This window comes from Mandrillus leucophaeus, unplaced genomic scaffold, assembly GCF_000951045.1.
Source record: "Mandrillus leucophaeus isolate KB7577 unplaced genomic scaffold, Mleu.le_1.0 Scaffold830, whole genome shotgun sequence".
Taxonomy (NCBI): domain Eukaryota; kingdom Metazoa; phylum Chordata; class Mammalia; order Primates; family Cercopithecidae; genus Mandrillus; species Mandrillus leucophaeus.
In genome coordinates, this window is record NW_012109031.1 from 490,906 (window position 1) to 516,050 (window position 25,145).

At 53.0% G+C, this 25,145-nt stretch overlaps 3 protein-coding genes across 17 annotated transcripts; all 3 read right to left on the minus strand.

Moving 5' to 3' along the window:
- Positions 1 to 1,261: 1,261 nt before the first annotated feature.
- S100A6 (S100 calcium binding protein A6) lies at positions 1,262 to 3,192 on the minus strand. Of its 8 annotated transcripts, none has more exons than XR_001004668.1 (4): positions 2,880 to 3,187; positions 2,133 to 2,291; positions 1,557 to 1,749; positions 1,262 to 1,469 (listed from the first exon to the last, which is right to left on the minus strand). XR_001004668.1 is itself a non-coding variant. In XM_011968181.1 (4 exons), exons 3-4 carry the CDS (start codon positions 2,268 to 2,270, stop codon positions 1,615 to 1,617), a joined length of 273 nt encoding a protein of 90 aa, XP_011823571.1. In that variant the 5' UTR covers positions 2,271 to 2,291; positions 2,720 to 2,864; positions 3,039 to 3,178; the 3' UTR covers positions 1,517 to 1,614. The 8 variants fall into 8 exon arrangements, 7 of the variants coding, with proteins under 7 accessions (XP_011823571.1, XP_011823572.1, XP_011823567.1 ...); XM_011968181.1 differs by lacking the exon at positions 1,262 to 1,469 and adding an exon at positions 2,720 to 2,864 and having other exon boundaries at positions 1,517 to 1,749; positions 3,039 to 3,178; XM_011968182.1 differs by lacking the exon at positions 1,262 to 1,469 and adding an exon at positions 2,720 to 2,844 and having other exon boundaries at positions 1,517 to 1,749; positions 3,048 to 3,126.
- Positions 3,193 to 4,040: 848 nt separating this feature from the next.
- S100A5 (S100 calcium binding protein A5) lies at positions 4,041 to 8,481 on the minus strand. 2 transcript variants are annotated; one of them, XM_011968186.1, is made up of 3 exons: positions 8,454 to 8,481; positions 7,121 to 7,272; positions 4,041 to 4,330 (listed from the first exon to the last, which is right to left on the minus strand). In XM_011968186.1, the coding sequence occupies exons 2-3, from the start codon at positions 7,256 to 7,258 to the stop codon at positions 4,190 to 4,192; spliced, it is 279 nt and encodes a 92-aa protein (XP_011823576.1). In that variant the 5' UTR covers positions 7,259 to 7,272; positions 8,454 to 8,481; the 3' UTR covers positions 4,041 to 4,189. The 2 variants fall into 2 exon arrangements, with proteins under 2 accessions (XP_011823576.1, XP_011823575.1); XM_011968185.1 differs by lacking the exon at positions 8,454 to 8,481 and adding an exon at positions 7,697 to 7,764.
- Positions 8,482 to 10,667: 2,186 nt separating this feature from the next.
- Positions 10,668 to 19,209, minus strand: LOC105530587 (protein S100-A4). 7 transcript variants are annotated; one of them, XM_011968188.1, is made up of 5 exons: positions 15,556 to 16,441; positions 14,212 to 14,214; positions 12,875 to 13,025; positions 11,701 to 11,856; positions 10,668 to 10,968 (listed from the first exon to the last, which is right to left on the minus strand). In XM_011968188.1, exons 1-5 carry the CDS (start codon positions 15,618 to 15,620, stop codon positions 10,804 to 10,806), a joined length of 540 nt encoding a protein of 179 aa, XP_011823578.1. In that variant the 5' UTR covers positions 15,621 to 16,441; the 3' UTR covers positions 10,668 to 10,803. The 7 variants fall into 7 exon arrangements, with proteins under 7 accessions (XP_011823578.1, XP_011823579.1, XP_011823582.1 ...); XM_011968189.1 differs by lacking the exons at positions 14,212 to 14,214; positions 15,556 to 16,441 and adding an exon at positions 12,511 to 12,559 and having other exon boundaries at positions 12,875 to 12,942; XM_011968192.1 differs by lacking the exons at positions 12,875 to 13,025; positions 14,212 to 14,214; positions 15,556 to 16,441 and adding an exon at positions 17,199 to 17,270.
- Between the last annotated feature and the right edge of the window lie 5,936 nt (positions 19,210 to 25,145).

The following is a 25,145-nucleotide window of genomic DNA, read 5'->3' on the forward strand; positions in this document are numbered from 1 at the left end:
TTGTGGTAGGTGTGTCGATTGTGAAGCTAAGTTGCTTAATTCTAGGGCTGATTGCCGGGAGCCAAAGGATCACCTACCCTGACGTTCCCGGGGCGCCCTATTCTGTCTTCCTCTTCCTAGGGACTCGGTGACTGCCAGGCCACAGACCTACGGCAGGCCCCTGCCAGAGGCTCAAGAAAACCAACCCGACTGTCCCCGCTGCCTGCTGCTCTCTGCTCACAGGAGGGCGCTCGCTCCGAGCCCCAAGTTGTCCGCCACTGGAAGATAGGCGGCGAGGAACTGGAAGAAAGGGGGAGGAAAGGGGCGTAGGGCGGGAACCTAGCGGGGCGCGGGAGGGGTTGGGGAGTGCGTACTTTTCCAGAGGGAGTTGAATAGAGCCAAGGCTTGGGCACGGCTGTGCAGAGGGAGAATTCGGTCCCCGGTCTCTTGCAGCCAACAGCGCGACTTCTCCCTGCAGGACAGGGGAGGCAATAGAGAAGGAGGGGCTCCAAGAAGGTGCGGCTCCCAGCTGTTTACCAATCCCCACCCAGTGGATTCAGAAGACAACTTAATTCCACAAAGTTGGACCCCCAAGGGAAGTGGGGGAGGTGAGAGGGACGGAAGGATGTGGTCTCCATCTAAAGTCAAGATCTCTTCCCCAGGAGCTAGAGGTGGACTTGCCCAGCTCGGACTAGGCCTAGAGAGGCTGAATGATGTGGCATCATCCGGAAACAGCATTTACCCTCCTTACCCTCTTCCCTCCTGCCTGAAAACACTAATGTAGACGATGGACAATAATTCAATTAGTCATCTTCTCTGATGGGGCTGAGATCCAGGCTGGGATCCCGTGGAAGTGCCGAATGAGTCATTATGCTGAGGCTGCAGAGATACCCCGCCCCATTACTGAGCACCCCCTGGTTCACGTGTTGGTGCAGCTGCCAGCTCCTCAGGCCACCATTCCAACAAAAAGGCCCTCATCCCTGAATGCAGGGACACTCCTAGAGTGTGCCTCCCCAACTCCACCTGGGACCTGCACAGCCGCAGTAGACTCAGTCACACAGCGTCCTCACTGGTCTAGGAAACTCCCCTAGCCAAGCCTCAGGCATCTCAGATGTGTCCTATCTGCCCCCTGCACTGTGGTGAGAAAGGCGACTTGCCCCACCCCAGGGCCCTTCTTGCCACACCCAGAGCAAAACTCATCTGGGAGCCTCTGGGACTATCTCTGCCCCACTTCCAGGCCCCCAAACCCCATCACATCCCAGCCCAGGGACCATTTCCATCTCCAACCTCATCCCAGGACACTCTCTACTGGAAACCACTTGAGGCTTTCCTTAGGATGGCATTGCCAAGAGGGGCATCTCTCCTCATTCACATAAAGGCACCTTATGTGCTAGAGGGAGCCTTGTCAGGGTGGGTCCCCTGGCCTGGCGAGTCAATGAGTCATTTTCAGAGGCTGACTATGAGCTAATCTTCCGATGGCTGGTGCCCCACTAAGTCAAGGAGGAACAGAAATAATTCGGAAACCAGGACACAAGGGTAAATTTGACCAAAAAAAAATTTATTATACAATTACCCACCACTCGATTTGACTCAGAGAGGACCCCCAGAGGGTGACTCCATCTTCCCTATTTATTTTCAGCCCTTGAGGGCTTCATTGTAGATCAAAGCCAAGGCCCCCAGGAAGGTGACATACTCCTGGAAGTTCACCTCCTGGTCCTTGTTCCGGTCCAAGTCTTCCATCAGCCTTGCAATTTCAGCATCCTGCAGCTTCTAACGTGTTAGAATGTGAAATTCAGACTCAGTGGTGATGACAATCTTGGATTCTTCCGCTTCCCCCTCCCAGGCAGCCATCTCTGCAAGTGGATCTGTGCTCCCTCATCACCAAGGACCTATGTCCACCTTGAGTTTCACTTTGGCATTACTTCTCCTCAGCTACTCCTCAGTTACTGGCCCTCATTTGGAGCAATGGATATCAGGCTGGGAGCATCCCCTACCCTCTGGGAGAGTGGGTCTACAGCTCAGTAAGACATGTGGACCAGGGCCTCAGAATGTGGGTAAATGTGAGTCAGATGCACCTGGCACCTCTCCCTCCCCTAATCCTGCTTCCAAAGGACAAGGGTGGGAAAAGGGGTCCTGCAGAGGAGGCCACTCACCGAGCCAATGGTGAGCTCCTTCTGGATCAGCTCCTTCAGCTCCTTCTTGCTCAGGGTGTGCTTGTCACCCTCCCTGCCGGAGTACTTGTGGAAGATGGCCACAAGGAGGCCGATGGCCTGATCCAGGGGGCATGCCATGGCTGAGGGCTGGACTTGGAGCTGGCAGCAGAGGGCCTTGTCAGTGCCATGGGAGCAAGGACTTCTCACCCACACCGCCCAATAATGCTGCCTGCACTAGCCCCGACCCCTCTGGAACCACCCAGTCTCAGGCCACACACAATGGCATCAGGAGACAGCCCAGGACTTGAAGGGGAAGGAGAGAGAAGACTAGGGTCAAGGCAGGAGAGGTGGCTTAAGGATTCTAAGAAGCATATAGGAACAGTAGCTTTGGGCACAGCTGAGAACTGTCCTTCAGGGGATCCAGAAGCTAGGGAGTATGGCTGGGCAGGGGAAGGGGATAGAGGCTGCACAGGCAGCTTAAGCACAGCCTCACAGGGCCACACGTGGTGGCAATGACACACCCAGGGCACTCCCTTCCGCACCCCAAAAGAGCACACCCCATTGGGATCCCTTAGCCCAAGGCCTGCCTGGCACAGCACTGCTGCTTCTGACTATCCCTCCAGCGGGGGAGCGCCACAGACGGCCCCAGCCTGGATCTAGCAGCTAGACGGGGCAGGGGATGGCTGGAGCCCCAGCGTGAGGACGGCTGGCCCTGGGAAGTACCCAGGGCTCCTGGCGAGAACTCACCGGTAGGGAGGCGGCCAAGTGCAACGGGAGCGGTCGAGGGGATGGGCTGTGTCGCAGTCCGACTGGCCTTATAGCGGTCGATGCCCCGGAGGCCGGCTCGGCCAAGCCCACCCCACCCGCCCAAGTCCCGCCCGCGCCCCACCCTGCGCCTTGGCTTACACAACACACATTCGCGGTTTCTCCCCTCGACTTTCCACGCCTCCTGCCCGGGGCTGTTCCGGGTTAGGACGGGATGGGGGAGCCCAGCAGATGCCACTGCACGCCCGGTGACGACGAGTCTCCCCTCATCTGCGCAGCTCACTTTGCTCAGTTTGCTCTTCGTGACACGTGACTCGGCAAGGGGAGCAGGAGGCGGACGGCAGCGGTCACCCCTGCTCCCTCTGCCAGACCGTGAATGTGACCCTCGAGCCAGCGCAGCGTCAATGTGGGCAAGGAGGGCGCCTCACAGGATTCCGGTGTTCCGCAGAGAATACTCAGGGTCACCCCAAAGGAGATAGGGGAAGTAGCCTGTGGTCTAAAGGATATCTATGGCACCCATCCCCCACCAGCAACAAGTTCCTACCACATCTCCACGCCTTCCCCTCACTGCCCCAAATTCCATTCACTACAGCACCTTTCGTGTTAGTGTGCATGCAGGCGGGAACCCAGCCCTGTAAGCACCATTTGTTATTTCAGACCCTCCCCTGTGAAAAGATTTCGATGGAGGAGGTAGGGAAAGAAGAAAGCGTTGGCCCCCAGAGATGATGAGAGGGGTGCTGTTGAAGGGGAAATGGAGAAGAGGGAGGGGGCTGGTGTGGAGGCCAGACTTGCCCTTCCTAAAGGTGCTGTCAAGGTGGCCTCCGGTGAGCTATGGACAAGTCAGGCCTGCCTGCCACTCCCAACCCCTCCCAGTGTCCTCCTCTCAAAGCAACTTTCCCTCTTAGCTTCCTCTGCATCCTTGCAGAGTTCCCGCCTGGCCTGACTTCCCCGTTTTCCAGGCAGGCAAAACTAAGCCACGACAAGACCAATGAGACATCCACACCAAAGAAGGAGAAGAATGCAGTGAAACCCCAGGACCCTAAACCCCAGAGGCAGAGGCTGTCTCAACCCACTCAAGGAGAAACCCCTCCTGTGCTCCCCTCTCCCCAGGCCAAGGTAGACAAGACAGCTTCAAAACCAGACTCCCAGCACCTGCAATGGAAACTTTATTTCCTCCCATGGAAGGGTCCATCTGGGAGGGAAAGGAGGGCAGGGGGCCAAAGAGGGTCCATGAGAGGAGCAGCCAAGGTCAGCAGCAAGGGGTGGAGGGTAAGGGCGGAGGGCAGCCCGGGTCACTTCTTGTCCTCTAGGAAGAAGTCGTTGTAGGCCATGCACAGCGTGGTCAGGAACACCGAGTACTCCTTGAAGTCGATCTCCTGGTCACTATTCTTGTCCAGGCTCTTCATCAAGTCATCGATGCTGTTGTCCTTCATCTTCACAGACCCAGGTGGAGGGACAACTCAGACCCCACTCCCAGCCCTGCCCTCGCACCACTGCATGGTGTCATACCCACCCTGAAACCTCAGTGTGAGCCCCAGCTGAGTCAGTGACACTGTCAGCATCTCGACCCCCAGAGTCTGCCTGCTGCCCACACCTAGGCAAGGGCCTGGCATGAAGTAGGGGGTCAGGGACCTGACTCCTGAATGGAAATAAATGACAGCAGGAATGCTAGCCTATCCTGCCTTCCCTGCAACACCGTCCCCCAGCCAAATAAACAATCATCTGGGTTTTATACTAACACCTGATAAAAACAGCTTGCTGGGTCAGGCGCGGTGGCTCACACCTGTAATCCTAGCACTTTGGGAGGCCGAGGCGGGTAGATCACCTGACATCAGGAGTTCAAGACCAGCCTGACCAACACAGTGAAACCCCATCTCTACTGAAAATACAGAATTAGCAGCGCATGATTGTGAATCCCTGTAATCCCAGCTACTTGGAAGGCTGAGGCAGGAGAATCGCTTGAACTTGAGAGACAGAGGTTGCATTGAGCAAGATCATGCGCATTGCACTCCAGCCTGGACAACAAGAATGAAACTCCTTCTCAAAAAAAAACCTTGCTGATTATGTGGCACTGAGCGTTATCCAAGTCTCTGAGTGACTCTCTCCCCATTCTAAGGACTAGGTGAGAATAAGCCCAGACAAAATGTCTCTCAATGAGAGCAGTGCACCGGGGCTGTGAAGCCACTGCATCCCTCTGCTGCTAGGAGAGCTGTGCAAGAGGCCTGCCTGGAGCCCAGTTGTGCACTCTTGTCTGGTCCTCTGATGTCCCAGCCTGGCTCCACGACGACGATGGAGTCAGGGTCCTTTGGGTGGAACAGGAAGAAAATATAGACAAGCAGATCCTGATGTCTCCTCATCATTGCCATCAGCTACAGGTTTTCACAGGAGACATTGGGACTTATGGAGGCGGAAACTGCTTGTCTGTGATATGATCCTAGTCCCCAGCCTGGGCTCCTGTTATTGCCAGGCCCTCCCATGGGCGTTTCTCCTTCTGTAATTAACCCCTACTGTACCCGTGGCCTCTCCCTTTGCCCTCATTAACTCCAGGATGCAGGGAACATGGCGGAAGCCAGAGATCAGGCCTGGGGACGCCCACACCTGCTTTGGTCCCCTGCCCATGTGGCACACTGTGGACCTTCTTTCTGGGAGGGCCTACCAGGGCTCAAGGTGTAATAGATGGAGAGGCACCCAGGCCAAATTTTAAAGGAAACAGGGAGGATAATTCACCGGCCTGGCCCAGAACTCCAGTTCAGCCCCCTTAGGCAAGTTATTTGATGCATTTGAGCATTGATTTTTTTAACTGTAAAAATAATAAGACTAGGCACAGTGGCTCATGCTTGTAATTTCAGCACTTTGGGAGGACGAGGCGATAGGATTATTAGAGACCAGGAGTTCAAGAACAGCCTGGGTAAAATAGTGAGACCCCATCTCTACAAAAAATTTTAAAAATTATCTAATCGTGGTGGTACTCGCTTGTAGTCCTAGCTTCTCAGGAGGCTGAGGTGAGAGAATCGCTTGAGCCTGAAAGTTCAAGGCTACAGTGAGCCATGAGCACACCACTGCACTCTAACCTGGGTGACAGAGTCTTATTTATCCTTGGCCAGGTGCAGTGGCTCACACCTGTAATCCCAACACTTTGGAAGGCTGAGGCGGATGGATCACGAGGTCAGATGTTCAAGACCAGCCTGACCAATATGGTGAAACCCCATCTCTACTAAAAATACAAAAATTAGCTGGTCATGATGGTGCGTGCCTGTAATCCCAGTTACTCAATAGGCTGAGGCAGGAGAATCACCTGAACCTAGGAGGCAGAGGTTGCAGTGAGCCAGGATCATGCCACTGCACTCCAGCCTGGGCGACAGAGCAAGACTCCGTCTCAAAAAAATAAATAAATATATATATGTATATGTATATATATTTATATTTTTATATATATATATATTTATCCTCAGGGATATTGTATTATAATAACCTCCTCTGTCAGTCACCTCCCTCACGCCACCTCCATCTGGTGAGAACCAGTTCTGTCTCCTGGCTACCCTATGTTTACGAGTTAACATAGGGTAACTCCGTCTCAAAAAAATAAATAAATATATATATGTATATGTATATATATTTATATTTTTATATATATATATATTTATCCTCAGGGATATTGTATTATAATAACCTCCTGGGCCTTCCCCTCTGTCAGTCACCTCCCTCACGCCACCTCCATCTGGTGAGAACCAGTTCTGTCTCCTGGCTACCCTATGTTTACGAGTTAACATAGGGTAACTTGTAAACATAGTTTCAGTTGGAGAGCCAGCACCATTGGAGAGCCCTGGCCATGCTGTGCACACAGAGAAGAATCAGGCGGGGTCCCTACCCTTGGGTTGTACACAGCTGGACCTGGACACCCTGCATCCCTTCACCACCCACGACCCCTAGCACAGGTTCTGCCACTGCTGCGAAAGCCTAGCTGCACCATCGAAGGCTCAATCTCCTTCTCTAAACCCTCCAGACTCAGCCCTTCCTCCTTCTCAGTGAGACCCTGACGCATCCTCCTTCACAGAGGGCTAGAGTTTTGCTGGCCCCAAATCCCCACCGTCTTCCTTTGTCTCTGTCTGTAGCCCTTGGCCACCCTGCCCCTGGCTTAGGCTGGAGGATCCTGGGAGTAGGTATGTGTCCCCCAGAGGGAGTACTCAGACTTTGGGGTGGAGGATGAGGGAACAATCACCTACCTCCCCAAGACACAGCTCTTTCTTGATCAGCTCCTTGAGTTCCTTCCTACTCAGGGTCAGTTTGCTACCCTCTCTCCCCGAATATTTGTGAAACGTGGTCACCATAGTGGTCAGGGCCTTCTCCAGAGGGGTCTCCATCACAGTGTGCAGCTCTGCAGAGGGAGCGGGGAAGATCCCATTCCTCAGGAAGTCACCACCAGCAGCACTATCCTACCTCTGAGGCCCCTCCCTCAAAGACAAGAGACTGGAACCCAAGATGAGACTGAAATTCACTAACAAGAGCACCCATCTGTATCAGCACAGGTTACAGTGAGACCCACAGCAAACCCTGGAGCAGCTGGTACAAGGAGAACGGCCAGCCCCCAAAGCAGACCGCAGACTCTCCTGCTTGGGAGTTGTTGAAAAGGAGGCCTGGGGCAGAAAGATGACAAGACGACCTCCTCAAAAAGCCTGGTGGCAGATGCTGGAGCAGATCAAGGGTCACGATTTTCTCTCTGCCCCTTCCAGCCTAGGAACTGGTTTTCCACAGACAGTTCCCACCTTAGTCACCAGCCTTTCCCCCAGTGCCTGAATCACCTGATATCGAGGAGTGTCCCATTATTAAAGTGGGGGACAGGGCAAAGAGAGAGTCCAGGGCTGAGAGGGGGCTGGGCTGGAACTAGGAGATGAGGGCTCAACAAGGAGCAGCAGGGAGGTGGCTGAGCTGGCCCAACTGGTCTCCAGACTCTGGCCCAGAGCAGTGCACACACAGACAGGCCGGCAGGCAGGGAGAGCAGGGGGCCTCTTGAAATCTCCAGGATCATTCCAAAACCTGGATCCAGAGGCTACGCTTGAATAAAGGCCTGGATTCCAATGGCACAGCCACCCCCAGCCAAGGGAAGAGACGGATGGAGATCAAGTGACTCAGACTAAAAACCACTTCCCCCTCAGGGAGGAAGGAGGCAACACCCACAGAACTTGAGGACTGCAGGTTAATCCTGTCCTCACCTCCAGCCCAAAGCCCTCCCTGCCATTCTTAAACCAGACCCATCATTCCTCTCCCACCACCCAAAACCTCGGCCTCTCCCACCTCAAGGAGACTCAACTGGGGCCGCAGTTGAAGGCAAGGGCCTCTGTGCACCTGCAGGAGCATCCTGGCTAGTCCAGGCCCCCCACCTCCACCCCAGAGCCATTTCTCAAGAAGTTCCAAAGGCTCTGCCGTTTCCTCCCCGAGTGCATGCCCGCTTGTGGGGCCAGGCCTCCTTGGTGGAGGTCACCACCACTCGTCACCCTCACCATCCAGTGTGATCCACCAGATAGCAGACAAACAGGGACATAAGAAGGAAGGACTTACCACTGTGGGAGTGAGCCCAGAGAATCCAGGCAGCAGACACAGCTCCCTCTCACTGCCTTCTCACTTTATTCCCCTGCTCTCTGTCCCCAGGAAACCAGGGGAAAGAAAGGGCCCATGGGAAGGGGCTGGGGACTTGGGGATGCTCACGTCAGAGCCTCCCAGGATGGAGCTGGGGAGAAACCCCTTCTGCCAATCTCACCTTCGTTGTTTACAAACAAGGGCTGGGGACACACTGAGTTCCCATAGCACACACGTCCCCAATCCCAGAAACTTTATTCTTCTGACCAAAAATCAGAACTCACAATCTGAAATCTGATGGAACAATAAGTCGAAGAAGGGAAACCAGGTTGTCCTGGAAAGAAAACTTCGGAGGTGTGGGTCAAACAGAGGGCACCATCTCCCCGTGTCCTAGGAAGCTCTCTGCATCAGGACCCTCCCACCCATCCTGCCACCCACTCCAGAAGCAGAGAAGACAGCCCTTGAGATGGGGATCAGTGGAGGAAGATATTTTCTGCGAAGGATATGGTCAAGGTCGTGAGCTAATATGGACCCAGAGGTTTTTAAAGGGCTTTTAAATGAATGATTTCTTCTAGGCCTCACTGCTTTTCACAGGAAAGGCTTGTCGGAGGCTCTTGGCATGGAGGACTGAGAATCAGGAATAGGGAAGGCACCCAACGAAGGGCTAAGGCCCAGCACTGAGGTAGAGGTTGTGGATTGGGGAGGGGGGTTCGGGCTCAGGTTGCAGTCAAGGAGGGAGTAGGGGCCAGGGAAGTTCCCTGTATCCCAGAAGACACTCAGACATTGTTCTACCACAGTACTTCTACCACCAGTCCAAGAACAGACCTGGGCTCAGGGTGTAGTGCCTGTCACTGCTACAGTCCCACCCCAGCCTGGGAGGCCTCCCCACTGCTCCCCACTCCACCCCACCCCCAACTGGCAAGGTTGCAGAGGCAGCAGGGATTGGTTGCTATGCAGCAGGCATCTCTGAAGGACAGCGTGATGCAGGTGGAGGCCCCAGGGAGGGTGCTCCCAGGGAGGGTGGATGGAGAGGACAGGGGAAGGCAGCAGACTTTCTCCTGAACTGAAATTCCTCTCAAGTCTCTGCAGTCAAACCCTGAGGGAACATCTGAGTCACCTGCCCCACTCCTCTGAAACCTGAGAGAAAAGCCCCACGTGATGAGAGGAAAGAGGACCCGCAAGAGGAGGTCAGTGGGACCAAGCCTCTGCGCCTGATCTCCACGCACTTCTTCCTTAAAGATCCCTGTGTCACCCAGGCAGGGCCTTGAAGTCTAACCTCAGCCCACCACTGCACCCTTGAACCACTGGCCTTGAACCTACTTAAGGGGAAGCAATATCATGCCTCATATTTTCTGGGGTGGGGGGGAAATAATCTCGATTTCATTTATCAGATCAAAATTCCACATATGTGGAATTTTGTCTCCAAACTATGGTCACCTTCCCACCCTTTGCCTCACTCCCACCCCAGCCACTGACCCCCACTCATCTCTTCTGAGGTCCCCTGTCCTTCCCTGAAGGAGCTTGATTCCTAACTGATAACAGATCTCATCCAGGGACCTTTGTGGCAGAGACGGTGGATTCAAGAATGCCTGTATTCTCATGCTGCTGCAAACAGCCGGGTCTCCCTCCACATTGCCTTCCCTGATCCTACCACAGACAGGAAAGGATTAATCCATCCCTGTGGTTTGAAGCCAGGGATCTGGAAGGTGGTGGCAGGACAGAGCCTGGACTGTAAATGTCAGCACTAAGTGCCAGCTCTCCTCCCCATCCCACTGTCACCTAAGTACTTCCTCCCTGCAGCTCAGCCTTATTCTTTTCCCTCTGACTTCCTCCCAGGACACCCAAACTCCATTCCAGACCCCAGCCAGGAACAGATGGGACCTTCAATTCCAGCCTCGATTCAAGATCCTGTCAGAGGCAAGGTTGGAGAGAGGTGGGAGGGGTAAGTAGGCTGGCTGAGATCCCACAGCTGGGGCCTTCCAAACCTTGGCGAGGGGGTGGTTATGGGGTCCCCTTCTCAGCTTTGACCTCACTGAGTGAACTTTATTGCCTGTGCATACACTCTTAGTCATCCTGCATCCCTCCCCTGACTTCACTGGTTTGCTCTCCATAAAACTTCAGCTCTCCCCACCACCACCCCACAACATCTCTCTCAGCCCCCAACCCATGCCCCCAGAGTCTCTCAAACCATCAGCCTCAAAACTTCCAAGAATCTTTATTGAACTTGCTCAGCATCAAGCACGTGTCTGAAGGGGCCAGGGTGGGGCACTGTGCCCACTGGCGACAGGGAAGGCCCCAGCTGGCAGAACCCCCAACCACATCAGAGAAGCTTTCATTTCTTCCTGGGCTGCTTATCTGGGAAGCCTTCAAAGAATTCATTACACATCATGGCGATGCAGGACAGGAAGACACAGTACTCTTGGAAGTCCACCTCGTTGTCCCTGTTGCTGTCCAAGTTGCTCATCAGCTTCTGGAATGCAGCTTCATCTGTCCTTTTCTGGAGGGAGAAGAGGCTACAGATAGAAAACAGAAGCCCAGTAGGGGGAGCCAGGACCAGACCCAGTTTCTACTCCCAGACCAGAGTTCAGGGAGGCTCCTTTGGGAGGTCCAGTTTGGAACTCCAACCCTCAAGGCTAAGCTAGGATGGAGAAGGTACTCCTTGGATAAGGAAGTCTGAGTACCTGGTGCAATGGAAAAATGACGGAACCACTACATTTTCACCCAACGTTGCTCTAATAATCCCATGAGGTAGTAATAGTCATGAAAGCAATATGCAAACTGTATTATGTTTGATACAAATATACATTGTTATTGTTTGAGGGGAATGTCTGCAGGCCTGTGATCACCTCCACATCTGTGTCTTCACATCTACAAGCCAAACAGAAACTCAAACAGTGTCCACTGTTGGCGTGATGGCAAGAGTCAGACAGTCCTGGTCCAGATGGCAGTTGTGTACACTGACCACCTTGGGAAGTTACTTAGCACTCTGAGCTTAGTCTTCCCTTCAGTTAAGTTGTGCAAAGCATCTGGCAGTGTCTGACACATTCGTTCTCAGCCCTCTTTCAGCATAAGGGGCCAGTGAGTGAGCGGTGGTGTTCAATGTGTTTCCACCCCAGGCAGTCACCCCACTGATAGATGCCCTCTGTAGCTAATGCTCTAGAGCAAGACTGCTGCCCTCCTCTGTGGGAAATGCCCCACGTGGGGACACACTCAAGCACTACCCACTCACCCCCAAGAAGCTGGGCAGCTCCCGGGTCAGCAACTCCTTTAGCTCTGATTTGTTGAGCTTGAACTTGTCACCCTCTTTGCCCGAGTACTTGTGGAAGGTGGACACCATCACATCCAGGGCCTTCTCCAGAGGGCACGCCATGACAGCAGTCAGGATCTGGGAGCAGGAGGCACAGAGACCCTCTTATTTACCCCACCCCTCAGAGATGTGTTCAGAATGCCAGGCTCCCCTCCCATCCCTCCAGGAGCACTTGGCGAGACTCTGCTCCCTCCCTGGGGGAGCCCAGAGCAGTGGGCCCAGCACTTGGCGGGGAGGGTGTGCACAGTGGGGAACACATGCTCTGGGCAGTGAACATTTGCAGAACCCACTGCGCAGGCTCTGGAGATTCAGGCAGCAAGCTCCCAGGGCCTCCCAGGCCTCGCCTCAACAACAGCATTTTTTCCATCCCTCGCTCAGTCTATCCACTCCCACGGCTCAGCCACAAAGGCCCCGCCCTGGCCATTCTTCTCCCTCCCAGCACTGGGTGCGGCTGCTGGAGGCCTGCCCAGGGGCCTGCAGCGGAAAAAACCAGCTGCTTAGTGCTCAGCGTAGGGAGGGGCAAAGTGAGATGGCAGAGGCAAGGGTTGGAAGAGAAGGTGCAGAGGCCACGCTCCTTCTTGAGCTGGGCTGCTGCGTGCAGGGCAGAGGCTCATGGGGCACACCACCAGACGAACGCCCACAGTTGCCTTCTGCCTTTCCTTTGCTTCCTGCTCCCGAGTGCGCAACCCAGCAAACATGAGCCAGTGCAGATACCCATGGGCACATACCTACCAACACATACTATAGCAACAGCATGTGCAAGCCCACATCTCGGAAGCACCTGGAGAGCTCAAATCTAGCCACTCACTCGCTTTTCTGTTGGTTTTTTCCTCCCTCTTACGTGCATGTGTGTGTGTGCACATGCACACCCACACACATGCATACCCACACACATGCACACCCACACACATGCACACCCACACACATGCATACCCACACACATGCACACCTACGCACACACTCTACCCAGAGTTCCACATCAGAGTCTCACATCTGGATCTCTTTAGCACATCTGGCCCCCACCAGCTTCCCCTTCTCCTGCCCCAGCCCTGGCCTCTGACACCCCTTGCTTGCCAGTCAGGCCAACACAACTCACCAAACCAAAAGAGAAGCGCTGAGGAGAGAGGGTTGTAGAGAGGGGAAGAATGGGGACGGCCCAGCGGTCTGACCTATTTATACCCCAGCCAGGCCCTGCCCATAGCAGGGGACAGGGGAGAGTGGATACTGCCTTCCTGCTGTGGGCTGATGTGTTAAGTGCCACAGCACCCTCCACCAGCCCAGCCTTGCAACCAAGCCTCTTGTTTGGGTAACGGGTAAGCCCCAGCAGTTACCAGCAGGGACCTGGATGCAATAGGCACCACCCAGTGTACATAGCTCAGCCTGAGTTTTAGAGAGGTGGAGGAAGGGGTAGTCTGTGCCTGGAGCATGGGGGACAGGGAGGGAGTAGTTCCATCAGGGAGCTAGGAAAGAAGATGCAGGGGGTGGTGGGTGACAGATGGAAGATTGCCCTGGAAATATGGCGACACAAAAGCTAGGGAGGGGGATGGGAGGATCGCCTGAGGCCAGGAGTTCAAGACCAGCCTAGGCAACATAGTGAGACCTCTGTCTCTATAAAAAGGAAAAACAAAATTTGTTTTTAACTAGACGGGCAGCGTGGCTGTAGCCTGTAGTCCCAGCTAGTCAGGAAGCTGAAACAGGAGGATCGTTTGAGCCCAGGAGTTCGAGACTGCAGTTGGCTATGCTCAAGCCACTGCTCTCCAGCCTGAGCAACACAGCGGACCTTGTCTCTTAAAAAAATAAAGACTCAAAAACAAAAACTCGGGCAGGGATCTCCATGCCCAGTACTGTCTGCCATGCCAAGTAAGGCTCAGGGCCGGGGCTGGGGGATCTGGAGGGGAACAGGTTCACATCCAAATGAGGCTCTGGGACCCCTTCAGGAACGTCAGTGGGAAAGGTCCTGGGTGAGGTAGTGATGGAGTATGGAGTGGCAGTGACACGTGGGGGCTCACGGATAGATCTCAGGTTTGGAGAGGGTATCAGGAGGGGCCATTTCAAGTTGGGATGAGTGTCAGGAATGAAGAATCCAGGTTGGGGTGGAGAGTTAGAGGTGAAATGGCACGAAATAGGGGAGTTAGAATTCGAGCCAACCTCTCAGGGTGGGCTACAAACTCAGTGAGGGTTAGAAGTAGGGGGTTAAGGCCCTCAGGGGACTGCAGCTTCAGGGATAGGGGCTGCCTCAAGTTATCCCCTTCCCCCTCCACACAGGGCACAACTTCCTGGGTGGGAGTAAACACCTCAGACACCCTAATCCCATTAGTGCTGCTTTCTGGGCTCCCACAGCCCGGGGCAGGGAACAAACACCCCCACTGTGCCCACGGCCCCACCCTCCTCAGGTCATCCAACCGTGAGCACTGAGTCCCAGGGGAAACTCAGGCGGTCCTCTCTCAAAGACCCCAGAGAGAGAGAGAGAGGAAGGGAGGACAGGGGTCCCTGTGTTGGCCCCACGCCCTCCTGCTGGACCCTGGAGGCCACTGCATTTCTGCAAGGTCTGCAACTTCCCTGGGGGAGCCCCCTGCCCCTGCCCCTGCCCTCAGCTGCCTTCCTGCAGTAGAAAAGGCCAGAAAGGAGCAAAGAACTCAGCAGACGCGTCCTCAGAGAAGAATCAAACAAAACCAAGCTGATGCCAGTGTTTTATTAGGAGTTAAACAGGCCCTTTCCCATCGTGGTCTCATTGGTGCACGCTCTGCTGAGCCTCGAGGGCCTCACAGCAGATCCCGCCTCCTCCCATCCACAAGGGAGGCCGCAGGGGTGCAGCAGGCAGGCTGGGGCCCAGAGTGGCTCTACCCCTCACTTGCTGGGCATCCTGGGAAAGGAGCCCTCACATCTCTGGGCCTCCTAGGTAAAATGGGTTAACTGATCACGGAAGACCTGGGCAAGTCCAGATTGAAAGGGGTACAGGAGAGAGGGTAGGAGGGAGTATGGGAGACATGCCCAGCCCCCAACAGCTGGCGCACCCCCTGGAGCAGAGACTACTGGGAGCAGGGGGGATCTGAGGGGCAGTCCTTGAAGTACTCGTGGCAGTAGAGACAGAGGCAGGCAAGTGAGCGCACATACTCCACAAAGTCCACCTCGCAGTCCTTGTTGGTGTCCAGAACACTCATGAATTTGTTGTAGTCACACTCCCGAAACTCAGTCTGTGCAAGGGAAGGGTGGGGAGGAGTGGGGGAGTAGGATGAGGAGGGCAGAACAGCCTCACACGCCACCTCCCTCCCTCCTCTCCCAAGTGGACCCACCCTACCCCAAACTACACCCTTCCGAGGGCCAATTTCAACCTCCCTGCTCTGATAATGCACCCGTTGCAATCCCCTCCCAAATCTGCCCTCTCAGATTATTAATCGAGCACCTACTATTTGCTACTGAGTGCCTACTATGCCTACTATGTGTTAGGCATTCTTCATGGTGCTCTCGCTCAGTCCTCTCAACAACCCTGCAAGGCAGCAGGTGTGATGATTGTCATCCCATTTTATAGATGAGGAAGCTGAGGTTTCTGCTATGTCAGTTCTCCCCTCCCACTTCCTCCTCACAAACCAGCCCCCTCCCCTTGCTGTCCTGTGCTCATGCTTGTCCCCAGGTCTCTCTTGGCAGAGTCTAGGCAGTGCCTCCCACTGGGCGAGGAGGGGACAGACACTCCAACTGCTCACCGGGGTCCAGGTGGCCAACTCGTTTTGCAGCAGCTCCTTGAGCTCCGCCTGGCAGAGCTTGTATTTGTCCCCACAGCGCCCTGCATATTCCTGGAAGGTGCACACGATGGCAGCTACCGCCTGCTCCAGAGGCCTGGCCATCCTCACTGTCACAGAACAAGGGTGTGACTCACAGCAGAGTTCCAGGCCAACCCCCCTGCTCACCTCTGCCCTCTGTGTTTCTCAGAGACTGTTCCCAGACCCATCCTAACCTCCATCAGGCTTCAGGCCCCGCAGTCTCCCCCTCCTCTGAGCAGCCCTCCCGGACCACACCAGCCCCTCCTAATTTATCTCCCTGGTGTCCTGTTGTTACTTCCCCGTGTGGAGGTCTCATTGCCCCAACATCACCGCAAACTCCTCAAAGAGACAGCATCCCACCCCACCACCCACACTCCCCACTGCGGGGCTCCTTAAGCACTCCCGGATTCTCTGCCACCTCTTCTTATCCCCAACACCCAGGGCTGGCTCGGTCCCAGTCTGCCCCAGCCCATGAGATGCCCTAGAAGCCTCCCTCCCGCGGGAACTTGCACAAGGAGAGCCTGGCCCTGTGCTTCTCTGCCCTCAGGCCCTTGGAGAAGCCAGGCCTTAGCAGGGAGGGGCAGGTCTGAGAGGCACCCCCACCACCTCACCACCACTCCCCTCATCCTGCCTCCTGCCCTGAACTCAAGGAAGCTGCATCCAAAAGAAAAACTCGTGGGATCCTCTCTCCCTCTCGCCAGCGGTGCAACCCTGGTGAGTCATTTGTCTCTCTGGGTCTCAGGGGCGGGGCCTAATCTGTAAGGTGGGGTCATCCCACCTCGCAGGCCTAGTCAGGAGCCTGAACCAGATGATCTCTTGAGAGTTGACCAGTTCAGGTGTTTACCAATCTGAGACTCGCCTGCCCTGAGGGTACCCTCCTGACCCCTGGGGGTTTTGAACAGGAAGGCTCTATATACGGGTACCCTGTTCTATTGGAGGGGAAGCCCTTCCTGGAATTGCTCACCTCCCCTCACTTCAACTCTCCCCTTCCACCGCCCTTCTGGGATGATGCCTCCAGCCTGGGAAAACCCAAAGGCGGCCAGGAAGGCAAGAGTTTTTTCCATGCTAGCCCAGTGACTCACTCCCGGTTCCCCCACGGGACGAGAGTCCTGCAGCACAGGACAGCCAGGGCCAACACTCTGCCTGCAGATTTACCCATTGCTGGGCCCCTGCTGGGAGCAAATGGCTGGCATGGTCGAGGCTGGCAGGAAAATAGGGGAAGGAGAGTGGGGGATGTCAAGCACTGCCAGGATTCCATTCATTGTAAACACCCCAGGATTGGAGCAAGGTGTCCAGGTTCCCAGGAGAGGAAAGGGCCATAACCCTGAGAAATGAGCAGCCTCAGAGGTGAAGCAAGGAGGCAAGGAGCAAGTGAGGGGCCTGACCAAGGGGAACACCAGAACCTTGAGCCCAGTGCTCCCACCCCAAGGCAGACCTTAGCTCTACACACCCCCCAGTCCAAACTTCCCCGACAGCCCCTCACTGTGCAAGGAAACCTCTGCATCCACTATATCTGACTTCCCTCCCCCTGTCAGGCCCACCTGTGGTCATCTCTCTGCTTCCAATGCCAGACCCTGGGTCACGAGTCAGGCTGGTTATTGGGGGTCCCCCAAACTGCACTGACACTCAACCCAGGGCAGGACCCAAGCAGCTGGCACTCACCGCTGGTGCTGGCGTTTCAGCTGTAGGAGCTTAGAGACAGGGCCTCACTATTTGTAGCCTCCCAAGAAAGGAAGGAAGCAATTATGGGAGACTCAAGTAGGTCAACACTGAGGATGCCCTCAGGGATCCCTCAGCAGCCCCATTACAGGCCCCACCTGCCCACCTATCCACGCACACATCAAAGGCCAGTCTGGGCTCAGACACCACTCCCTTTCATTCCCCCTCTGCCCTCCCCCAGAGTTGGGAACTGGGGACAGCTTCCTGCCGAGTCCTTCCAGTTCAGTTGGAGAAGACAGGCTGGCCTATCCAGCACATCACAGCCTCGTCTCTTCACTCTGCAGAGGCCCAAGAATACCAAGTGGGGACACACTTCTGCCTCGCTCAGGTTGCACCCCTACAAATCTCTATTCCGGGGAGACCTTGGAGAGCATGTGGCTAAGCCTCCCCTTTACAGATGAGAAGTCTGAACTTGCCTGACCAGAGCACAGCTTTTGGCTGTGAACTGCTCGCTTCCCTGGGGGAAATCATCGGGTGGGATGTCTTTGAAGCACAGGGGCACTTCCAGCAATCTAAGCTTGAGTTTTCTGGCCTTTCCCAGGTGATGAGAATGAATTTGGGCTAGAGTCACATGAAGGCTGGCCCGAGGCTGGAGCTCCTTAAGGGCTGTTTTCCTTCTTTCCCTGCTCTGCTCAGCACCAAAATAACCTTCCTTGAGGTCTTGTGCGAGGCAAGATGGGATTTCCTCTGGCTTTTAGCTTGAGTGTGTAGCCTTTTGGAGTCTCAACATCATAGAAGGGTCACCCATTTGTGTCCCCTCCTGGGGTGAGCCCTGGGCTTCCACTTCTGTCTTCCTCACTCCCCAAACCACCAAGATCAAAGCTCAGGTTCGGCTTGGCTTGGCCAATGACCTCAGGGCACCGGGGACCTCAGTACAGATTCTGCTTTGACTTAGATTTTGGCCTACTCATTTCTTACTGCCTTGTGGGCTCTTCAATGCTTTGAAAAGATTTAATTCTATGCAGCGTTTTTTGTTGTTTTTAGCTGGAGTGGGCCCAGACCACCATATTACCGGAAACAGACACCTTTCACGTAACTTCTCTATTCTTTCCTTCACACCGGAGCTTGAGAAACTCCTCCCTGTTTCATAGGAAGAGAACCCAAAACCTAGAAGAGCGTGAGAGAGAAAAGAGGAAGGAGACTGACTCCCAGGCTGGCAAAGAAGCCTTCCTGCCTGTGCAGGCAGCCAGAGCACCAGTGACACCTCTGACCTCGCCCTCGGCCCCCAGCACCCAAGTCTTGCCTGTTCCATCCTCTCCTGGGAGACTGAGCCCTGTTGGGGAGAAGAGTGAGCAATAAAGGAGGGAAGGAAAGGTGGAGCTGTGAATAGCCCTGTTTTATAGGCCAGGAAATATGGGAGTAGGGTGCAGAGAACAAGAGACAGTCACTCAGCAGAAGTGGGGTCCAGAGTGCACCAGCAATTAATTCAGCTCTAGGTCAAGCACTTATTCCCGCCTGTGATATCCCAGCTCTGCCCCCAGCCACCTCCCTTAAGCAGCCACCTCTGCTCTCAGGGCTTCATTTTACTCATATGTTGGTGATGGAGGGTGATAATAGTAACTACCTCATAGGTTTGTGTGGGGCTTAAATAAGCTAATACATGTAAAGTTCATAGAATAAATAGTGCCCAGCACATGGCAAGGGCTTGATAAATGTTAATCAAGAGATGGATGAGGCTGGGTGCGGTGGCTCACACCTATAATAACAGCACTTTGGGAGGCCAAGGCGAGCAGATCACCTGAGGTCAGGAGTTCGAGACTAGCCTGGCCAACATGGTGAAACCCCGTCTCTACTAAAAATACAAAAATTAGCTGCGCATGTTGGCAGGCGCCTGTAATCCCAGCTACTCAGGATGCTGAGGCAGGAGAATTGCTTGAACCCGGGAGACAGAGGTTGCAGTGAGCTGAGATCGTGCCACTGCACTCCAGCCTGGGCAACAGAGCAAGACGCTGTGTCAAAAAAAAAAAAAAAAACAAAGATGGAGAGAGAGAGAGATGGGTAACTTGCCCAGGGTCACATAACTAGTGAGTGGCAGGCCTAGCAGGCATTCATTTTCCGTATAAATATTTAGAGGTACTGGGGGTACAGCCATAAACAAAACAAAAGTCCCTGCTTCATGGAGATGACAGTCTCTTGGGGAAAAGAGACAATAACAAAATAGATGCTTAATAGATTGCTGATATAAATGCTATGAAGAAAAATAAAGCAGAGCTGGGAGAAAGAAGATGATGGTGGGGAGCAATGCACTTTATTAATATGTGGGTGATCAGGGAAGAGCCCAGCAGCCCAGCTCCTTGCCCATGTCCTCATCCACCAGCCCCTGGCGTTTCTCAGCTTGGCAGACCTCTCTGGGATGCAGCACCTTGGTTTGTCCACTGGGAGAGACCCGGGAGAGACTCAGACTGAGACTGTGGGGAGGGCGGGAGCTCACTCTGGGAGGTGAGGCCTGAGGGGTCGGGTGGGAGGACAGAGTGGTCAAGGTACATGACTTTGGGGCTGGCGGACTGTCATGGAAAGAACCTCTAGGTTCTACCTTCCTCTTGCCACCTGCCCTCAAACATGTTACATTCTTTACCTTGTTAGAGCCTTAATTTCCTTACCTCCAAAATGGGTTTGGAAGATTCCTACCCTGAGAATCCGACATGAAAGTGCTTTCTATTACTTGCTGTTACTGTGGACAATGTCAGGGCAGAGGCCTCTGAGTCCAGTTCAACAAACAGGCACTGAATCACCCCAAGGGGGGCTGCAGGGAGGGGAGGGAGAGAACCAGCCTCTCCCCTAACAGGTCACTTGGTCCTGCCTCCTCCATGCAGGTGGAGGGGAGAGCTGTAACTTCCCTTCCTTTCACAGACTCTTCTTGGGGTGGTTGGACTCTCTGCCCTGCTGGAAGTTTGGAAGTTCTTCCCCAGCATCTCCCCGGAATCTCCCTTTCTGCAGTGGTTCCGAATCCATCCCACATGAACCACCCCTCCGAGGCCTGGAGAGGGACCATCCTCCTCCCACACCCCCTCCAGTGTCTACACACTCAATTCTTCACACTCAGGCTGAGCCCAGGACCTTGCCGCTCAACCAGAGCTCCCCCGCTGCAGGTGTGGAGCTGACCACTGAGAAGTGCACCATATTTGGAGGGCAAGGAGCTCTCTTCCTGTAGGGACAGCATGTGTGGGTACATGAAGGGTGAGAGCAGATGCTATCCGATCTGGCAGGACTTATTACAGCACTGACTCTCTCTCCCCTGCACCTATTCTCCCTGGCTCTGTCTCCCCAATATCACCACTATCACCATATGCCCTTGGATACTGCACCGCCTCCCTGAAGGTCAGTGTCTGGTTCTGCACCGCATGGAGGAACAAGATAAAGTGTCCTGAGCTTCTGGATATTCCACATGCTTGTGCCAAAAGGGCCTGGGCCCCGGGAGACAGGGTGAACCCACCCCAATTCCATAGCCCCATGGGACCAATGAACTTTGTCAAAATGATCAGCTTCCTTTCTCATCATCTGAGCCAAATACAGGGAAGGCATAGGAAGGGGCATTTGATGACTGGGACTGGTGTGGAGCCAGGAAGTCCTTTGCTACAGAACTGGGGACTGAGCCTGGGGAGATAGGAAGAGGATCTGAACTGAGATCAAAGAGGCCTGTGGACCTACTACTTAGACCTACTACTTCTTTTGACTGCCAAGTCAGTGACTGATTGTGACCAATTCATAGATGAGAGCAGTGAGTCAGTGGAGACATCAAGTGACCTAAAGACAAGGGCATGGGGGCCCTATTTCAGCCGGTCCCTTGTCTCAGAGCCCACCTTTGCCTTCATTCTCTCTTTTCTTGGAGGATTAATAGGCTGCCAGGGATTAATTCAAAAAAGCAAATGCCAAAGTGACAGTAGGGCAGGATGCAGGGTGAGGTATGTGTTCCGGAGGCTCTCCTCCGGCAGCAGTTCTAGGAGGAAGTGGGAGAGAACTGGCCCAACAAACCTTTGAACAGAGCTATTTCTAGACTGTCCTCCTCTGTGCCTCTGCACAGAGATTTGGGGAGAGGAAAGGGGATAAGGGAAGATTGCTGGAACCATCTGGGAAAGTGGTGTTTGTTAGTTTGTCAAACGCCCAGAAGGAAAGGAAATCAGCCTCCTTCAGAACCTGCCCAGCTCCAAGGGCAGCCAGCTGAGGCTAGTCTCCACCAGCCAAAACAGCCCCAGCACCTGAGCCCCAAGAGAAGCCAGGAATTGTTGTGAGCCTAAGGTCCAAAAGAAACCAGACTGCACTAATCCACCAGGAGCAAGGGGGCCTGCTTCCCCCAGTGACTCAGGATAGGGACACTGAGAGTCTGAACGCTGCTCATCCGGGTCCCCTTCACCTTACACAAAGCCCCAGGCTTTGGAGATGGCTGTGGGAAAGGGAAGGAAGGCCCGGACTGCCATCCTGGTGTCCACAGGGATGAGGACCTTTCTTAAGACATGGGTCAAGTCCTGACGCTCCTCCTTATTTAACCTCTCCCCGCCTGTTTCCCAGTCTGTGACATGCAGAAACTAATAGCATAGCTCTCGCCCAATTGCCCGGAGGATTAAATGAGATGACGCTTGAATAGGCCTAGCAGAGTGCCTAGCTGGAGGGAGTGCTCCACGAATGACAGATGCTGCTTCCTCTCAGTTTCCTCATCTGTAAAAACGGCCTAATGATAGCTCCTCTCAGGGTTACCATGAGGCTGAAATGACAGTGTGCATGAAAGGAACTTTGAGAACTGCTATATAAATGTTAATTACCATCATCATGATTCCCTGACCTATAGTTACTGGCTGCCTTTCCTACAGCATATTAGGAAGGTGGGCTTCTCTCTTTTTATTGCTATGAAAAGAGACCATTTGTCACTGAGGGCCTGCCCCACCTTGCCTCACCAGCCCCAGATGTGCAGTTAAGGCAGAATCGTAAGTGAGAACAAGCAGTTGTCCCAGTGCCTTCCCACTTGGCCTTTTCTGTCTCTGGGGACCCTATCTGAGCTACTCTGGAAGTGGTTCTCAAAGATCAGTTTCCCAAGGAAGTAAGAAAACAATTCAGGCCAGGTGCGGGGACCCGCGTCTGTAATCCCAGCACTTTGGGAGACCAAGGCGGGTGGATCACAAGGTCAAGAGATCGACACCATCCTGGCTAACACGGTGAAACCCCATCTCCGCTGAGAATACAAAAGATTAGCCAGATGTAGTGGCGTTCGCCTATAGTCCCAGCTACTCTAAAGACTGAGACAGGAGAATCACGTGAACCCGGGAGGCGGAGCTTGCAGTGAGCCAAAATCGCACCACTGCACTCCAACCTGGGCGACAGAATGAGACTCTGTCTCAAAAAAAAAAAATCAGGAAAACACTGTGCATTACTCATCCACTATCCATCTCCTCTTTCTTCATTATTAAGACCCATTTTTTTCTTTTAAGATGTCAACAAGGTCAGCTAAAAACGCTTGGTTACAGCTAAGACTAGCCAAATGACACAGTTAAGGCCAAAGATATAAGTGGAAGTCTCTAGGGGAGGACACTTCTATCATAATAAAAAGGCAAAGGCTCCTGTGGAAAAGGCATTTTGCACCTCACCCTTATTCTGTTTTCCAGCCTGGAACATGGACAGTGAGGCCTGGAGGTATAGCAGCCGTAGTGTGATCATGAAACAACAAGCTATGAGGAAAATAGTAGATGTCCTATATGTAATAAAGGGCCGAAAAATGAAAAGACACTGGGTCTCAGAAGATGACATCTCCGGAACCCTGAATCAAACCTGAACATCCTACTCCAGACTTCTCGTATAAGACAATTGAAGCCGTTAGCATTAGTTAGGTTTTTTGTAACTTATAGTTGAAAAAACCCCTAACTAGTAGAGAATTTGATATTTTAAAGTGGAATCCTCAAGTAAAAGAATCTAAAATGTAGGGGCCGGGCGCAGTGGCTCACACCTGTCATCCCAGCACTTTGGGAGGCCGAGGTGGACAATCACGAGGTTAGGAGTTCGACACCAGCCTGACCAATATGGTGAAACTCCACCTCTAAAATCTAAAATGTGAACTTGGCTAAGTAGAGGGAGGAAGGTAGTGAGATATGATGACCCAATATGTCAGGCTGGAAAGTCAGGACCTTTGTTGTGAAATGACAATATATTTGGTCAGACCATGGCATATCTTGCAATATGGACCAAATAGAAACCTAGGTGTAATGATAGAGGAAGTGGTAGAAAAAAGTTTAGAAAGTTAGCATGAGCTGGTTCCTTGCATCTTTCATCAAAGACCTACAAGAGTAGGATGCTGCTATTGCAAAAAAACTGAAACAGGTGTCACTGGGTTTGGGAACAGGCAACGGGTGAAAGCCAGAAGGGTCTCTAGAAGATTATTAGTAATGATTTGAAGGACAGTGAGGAAATTGTTACTGGAATCTAGAAAAAAGAGATCCTATTAGGTAATAGCAGAATGTCTGGCAACACTGTTATCTGTGGTTACATGGAAAACAGAAAGGTACCTAATCAGTTTATGGATATGAGTAAGGAGATTTTTATGCAGAATATGAAAGTACCAGTTGGCTTCTTCTGGCTGCCTATGATAAAATATGAGACTAGAAAGTTGAACTAGGCCAGACATGGTGGCTCATGCCTGTAATCCCAGCACTTTGGGAGGCCAAGGTGGGCGGACCACAAGGTCAGGAGATCAAGACCATCCTGGCCAACATGGTGAAACTCCATCTCTACTAAAAATACAAAAAATTAGCTGAGCATTGTGGTGCATGCCTATAGTCCCAGCTACTAGGGAAACTGAGGCAGGAGAACTGCTTGAACCCGGGAGGCAGAGGTTGCAGTGAGCCAAGTCGTGCCACTGCACTCCAGCCTGGCAACAGAGCGAGACTCTGTCTCAAAAAAAAAAAAAAAAAATGTTGAACTAAAGAAGGAACTACTCACCCAGGAGGCAAAGGTTGCAGTGGGCCAAGATTGCACCACTGCACCTCCAGCCTGGGCGACAGAGTGAGACTCCATCTAAAAAAAAAAAAAAAAAAACCGAAGGAACTACTCAACTTCTTAAAGAATTAGAAGGAAATATAGAGGGCCCAGTACAGTCTTTCCAGCCAGCAAATGACTCTCAGACTAATAAATGGCCTTGGGGCAAACATCAAATCCAGATCCCTGACAATAGAAAGGATCTCAGGATAAAGATGAAGTAAGTCAAAGGTAAGACCTTGTAATGAGACCTCAAAAATATTTAAGGGCAAGTTTCCCAGATCTTCTCAGATAAATAATACAACGTCTAATAATTCTAGAAGTGTGCCTCTTAGGCTCTTTCAGACTAGAAGGCTTTTAGGAATCTCAAGGGCATTTACTCCCAGCACCCTGACTCTCAGTCCAAGCTGGAGAGAGACCAATCTTAAAAAGATTTGTAGGTATGGCTTTGTCTATTACATGAATTATAAGTTGATGCACAGTGAGGCCATATTTTTACAGGAATTATATCATTTTGGACTAAAACGGACAAAGATGGCTTAAAACCAAAAGAAGTTTTTGAGTCTTCAACTTCAAATGGGCAAGAACTAGGCTGAGAAAGCTACTTAGCTATCAACACAGATACTTCTTGTGGAAAATAGAGAGTTAACTCAGAAAATGAAGTCAAGAACCTAGAGGCCAAGAGCCAAGAAGAACCAAGAGCCAAGCAGAACTGAGCCCTAGACAAGAATCTGGTGGCATGTGTCTGACTCAATTTCAGAATTGCTATGGACCAATGCACCAATTTGTGCCTCCAATACACCAACACACCCTTAAGAATAGGAGTGTTAAAAAAAAAAAAAAAAAAAAAGCAGAGTCTTGCTCTGTCACCCAGGCTGGACAGTGTGGTGGTATAATCTCAGCTCAGTGCAATCTCCACCTCCCAGGTTCAAG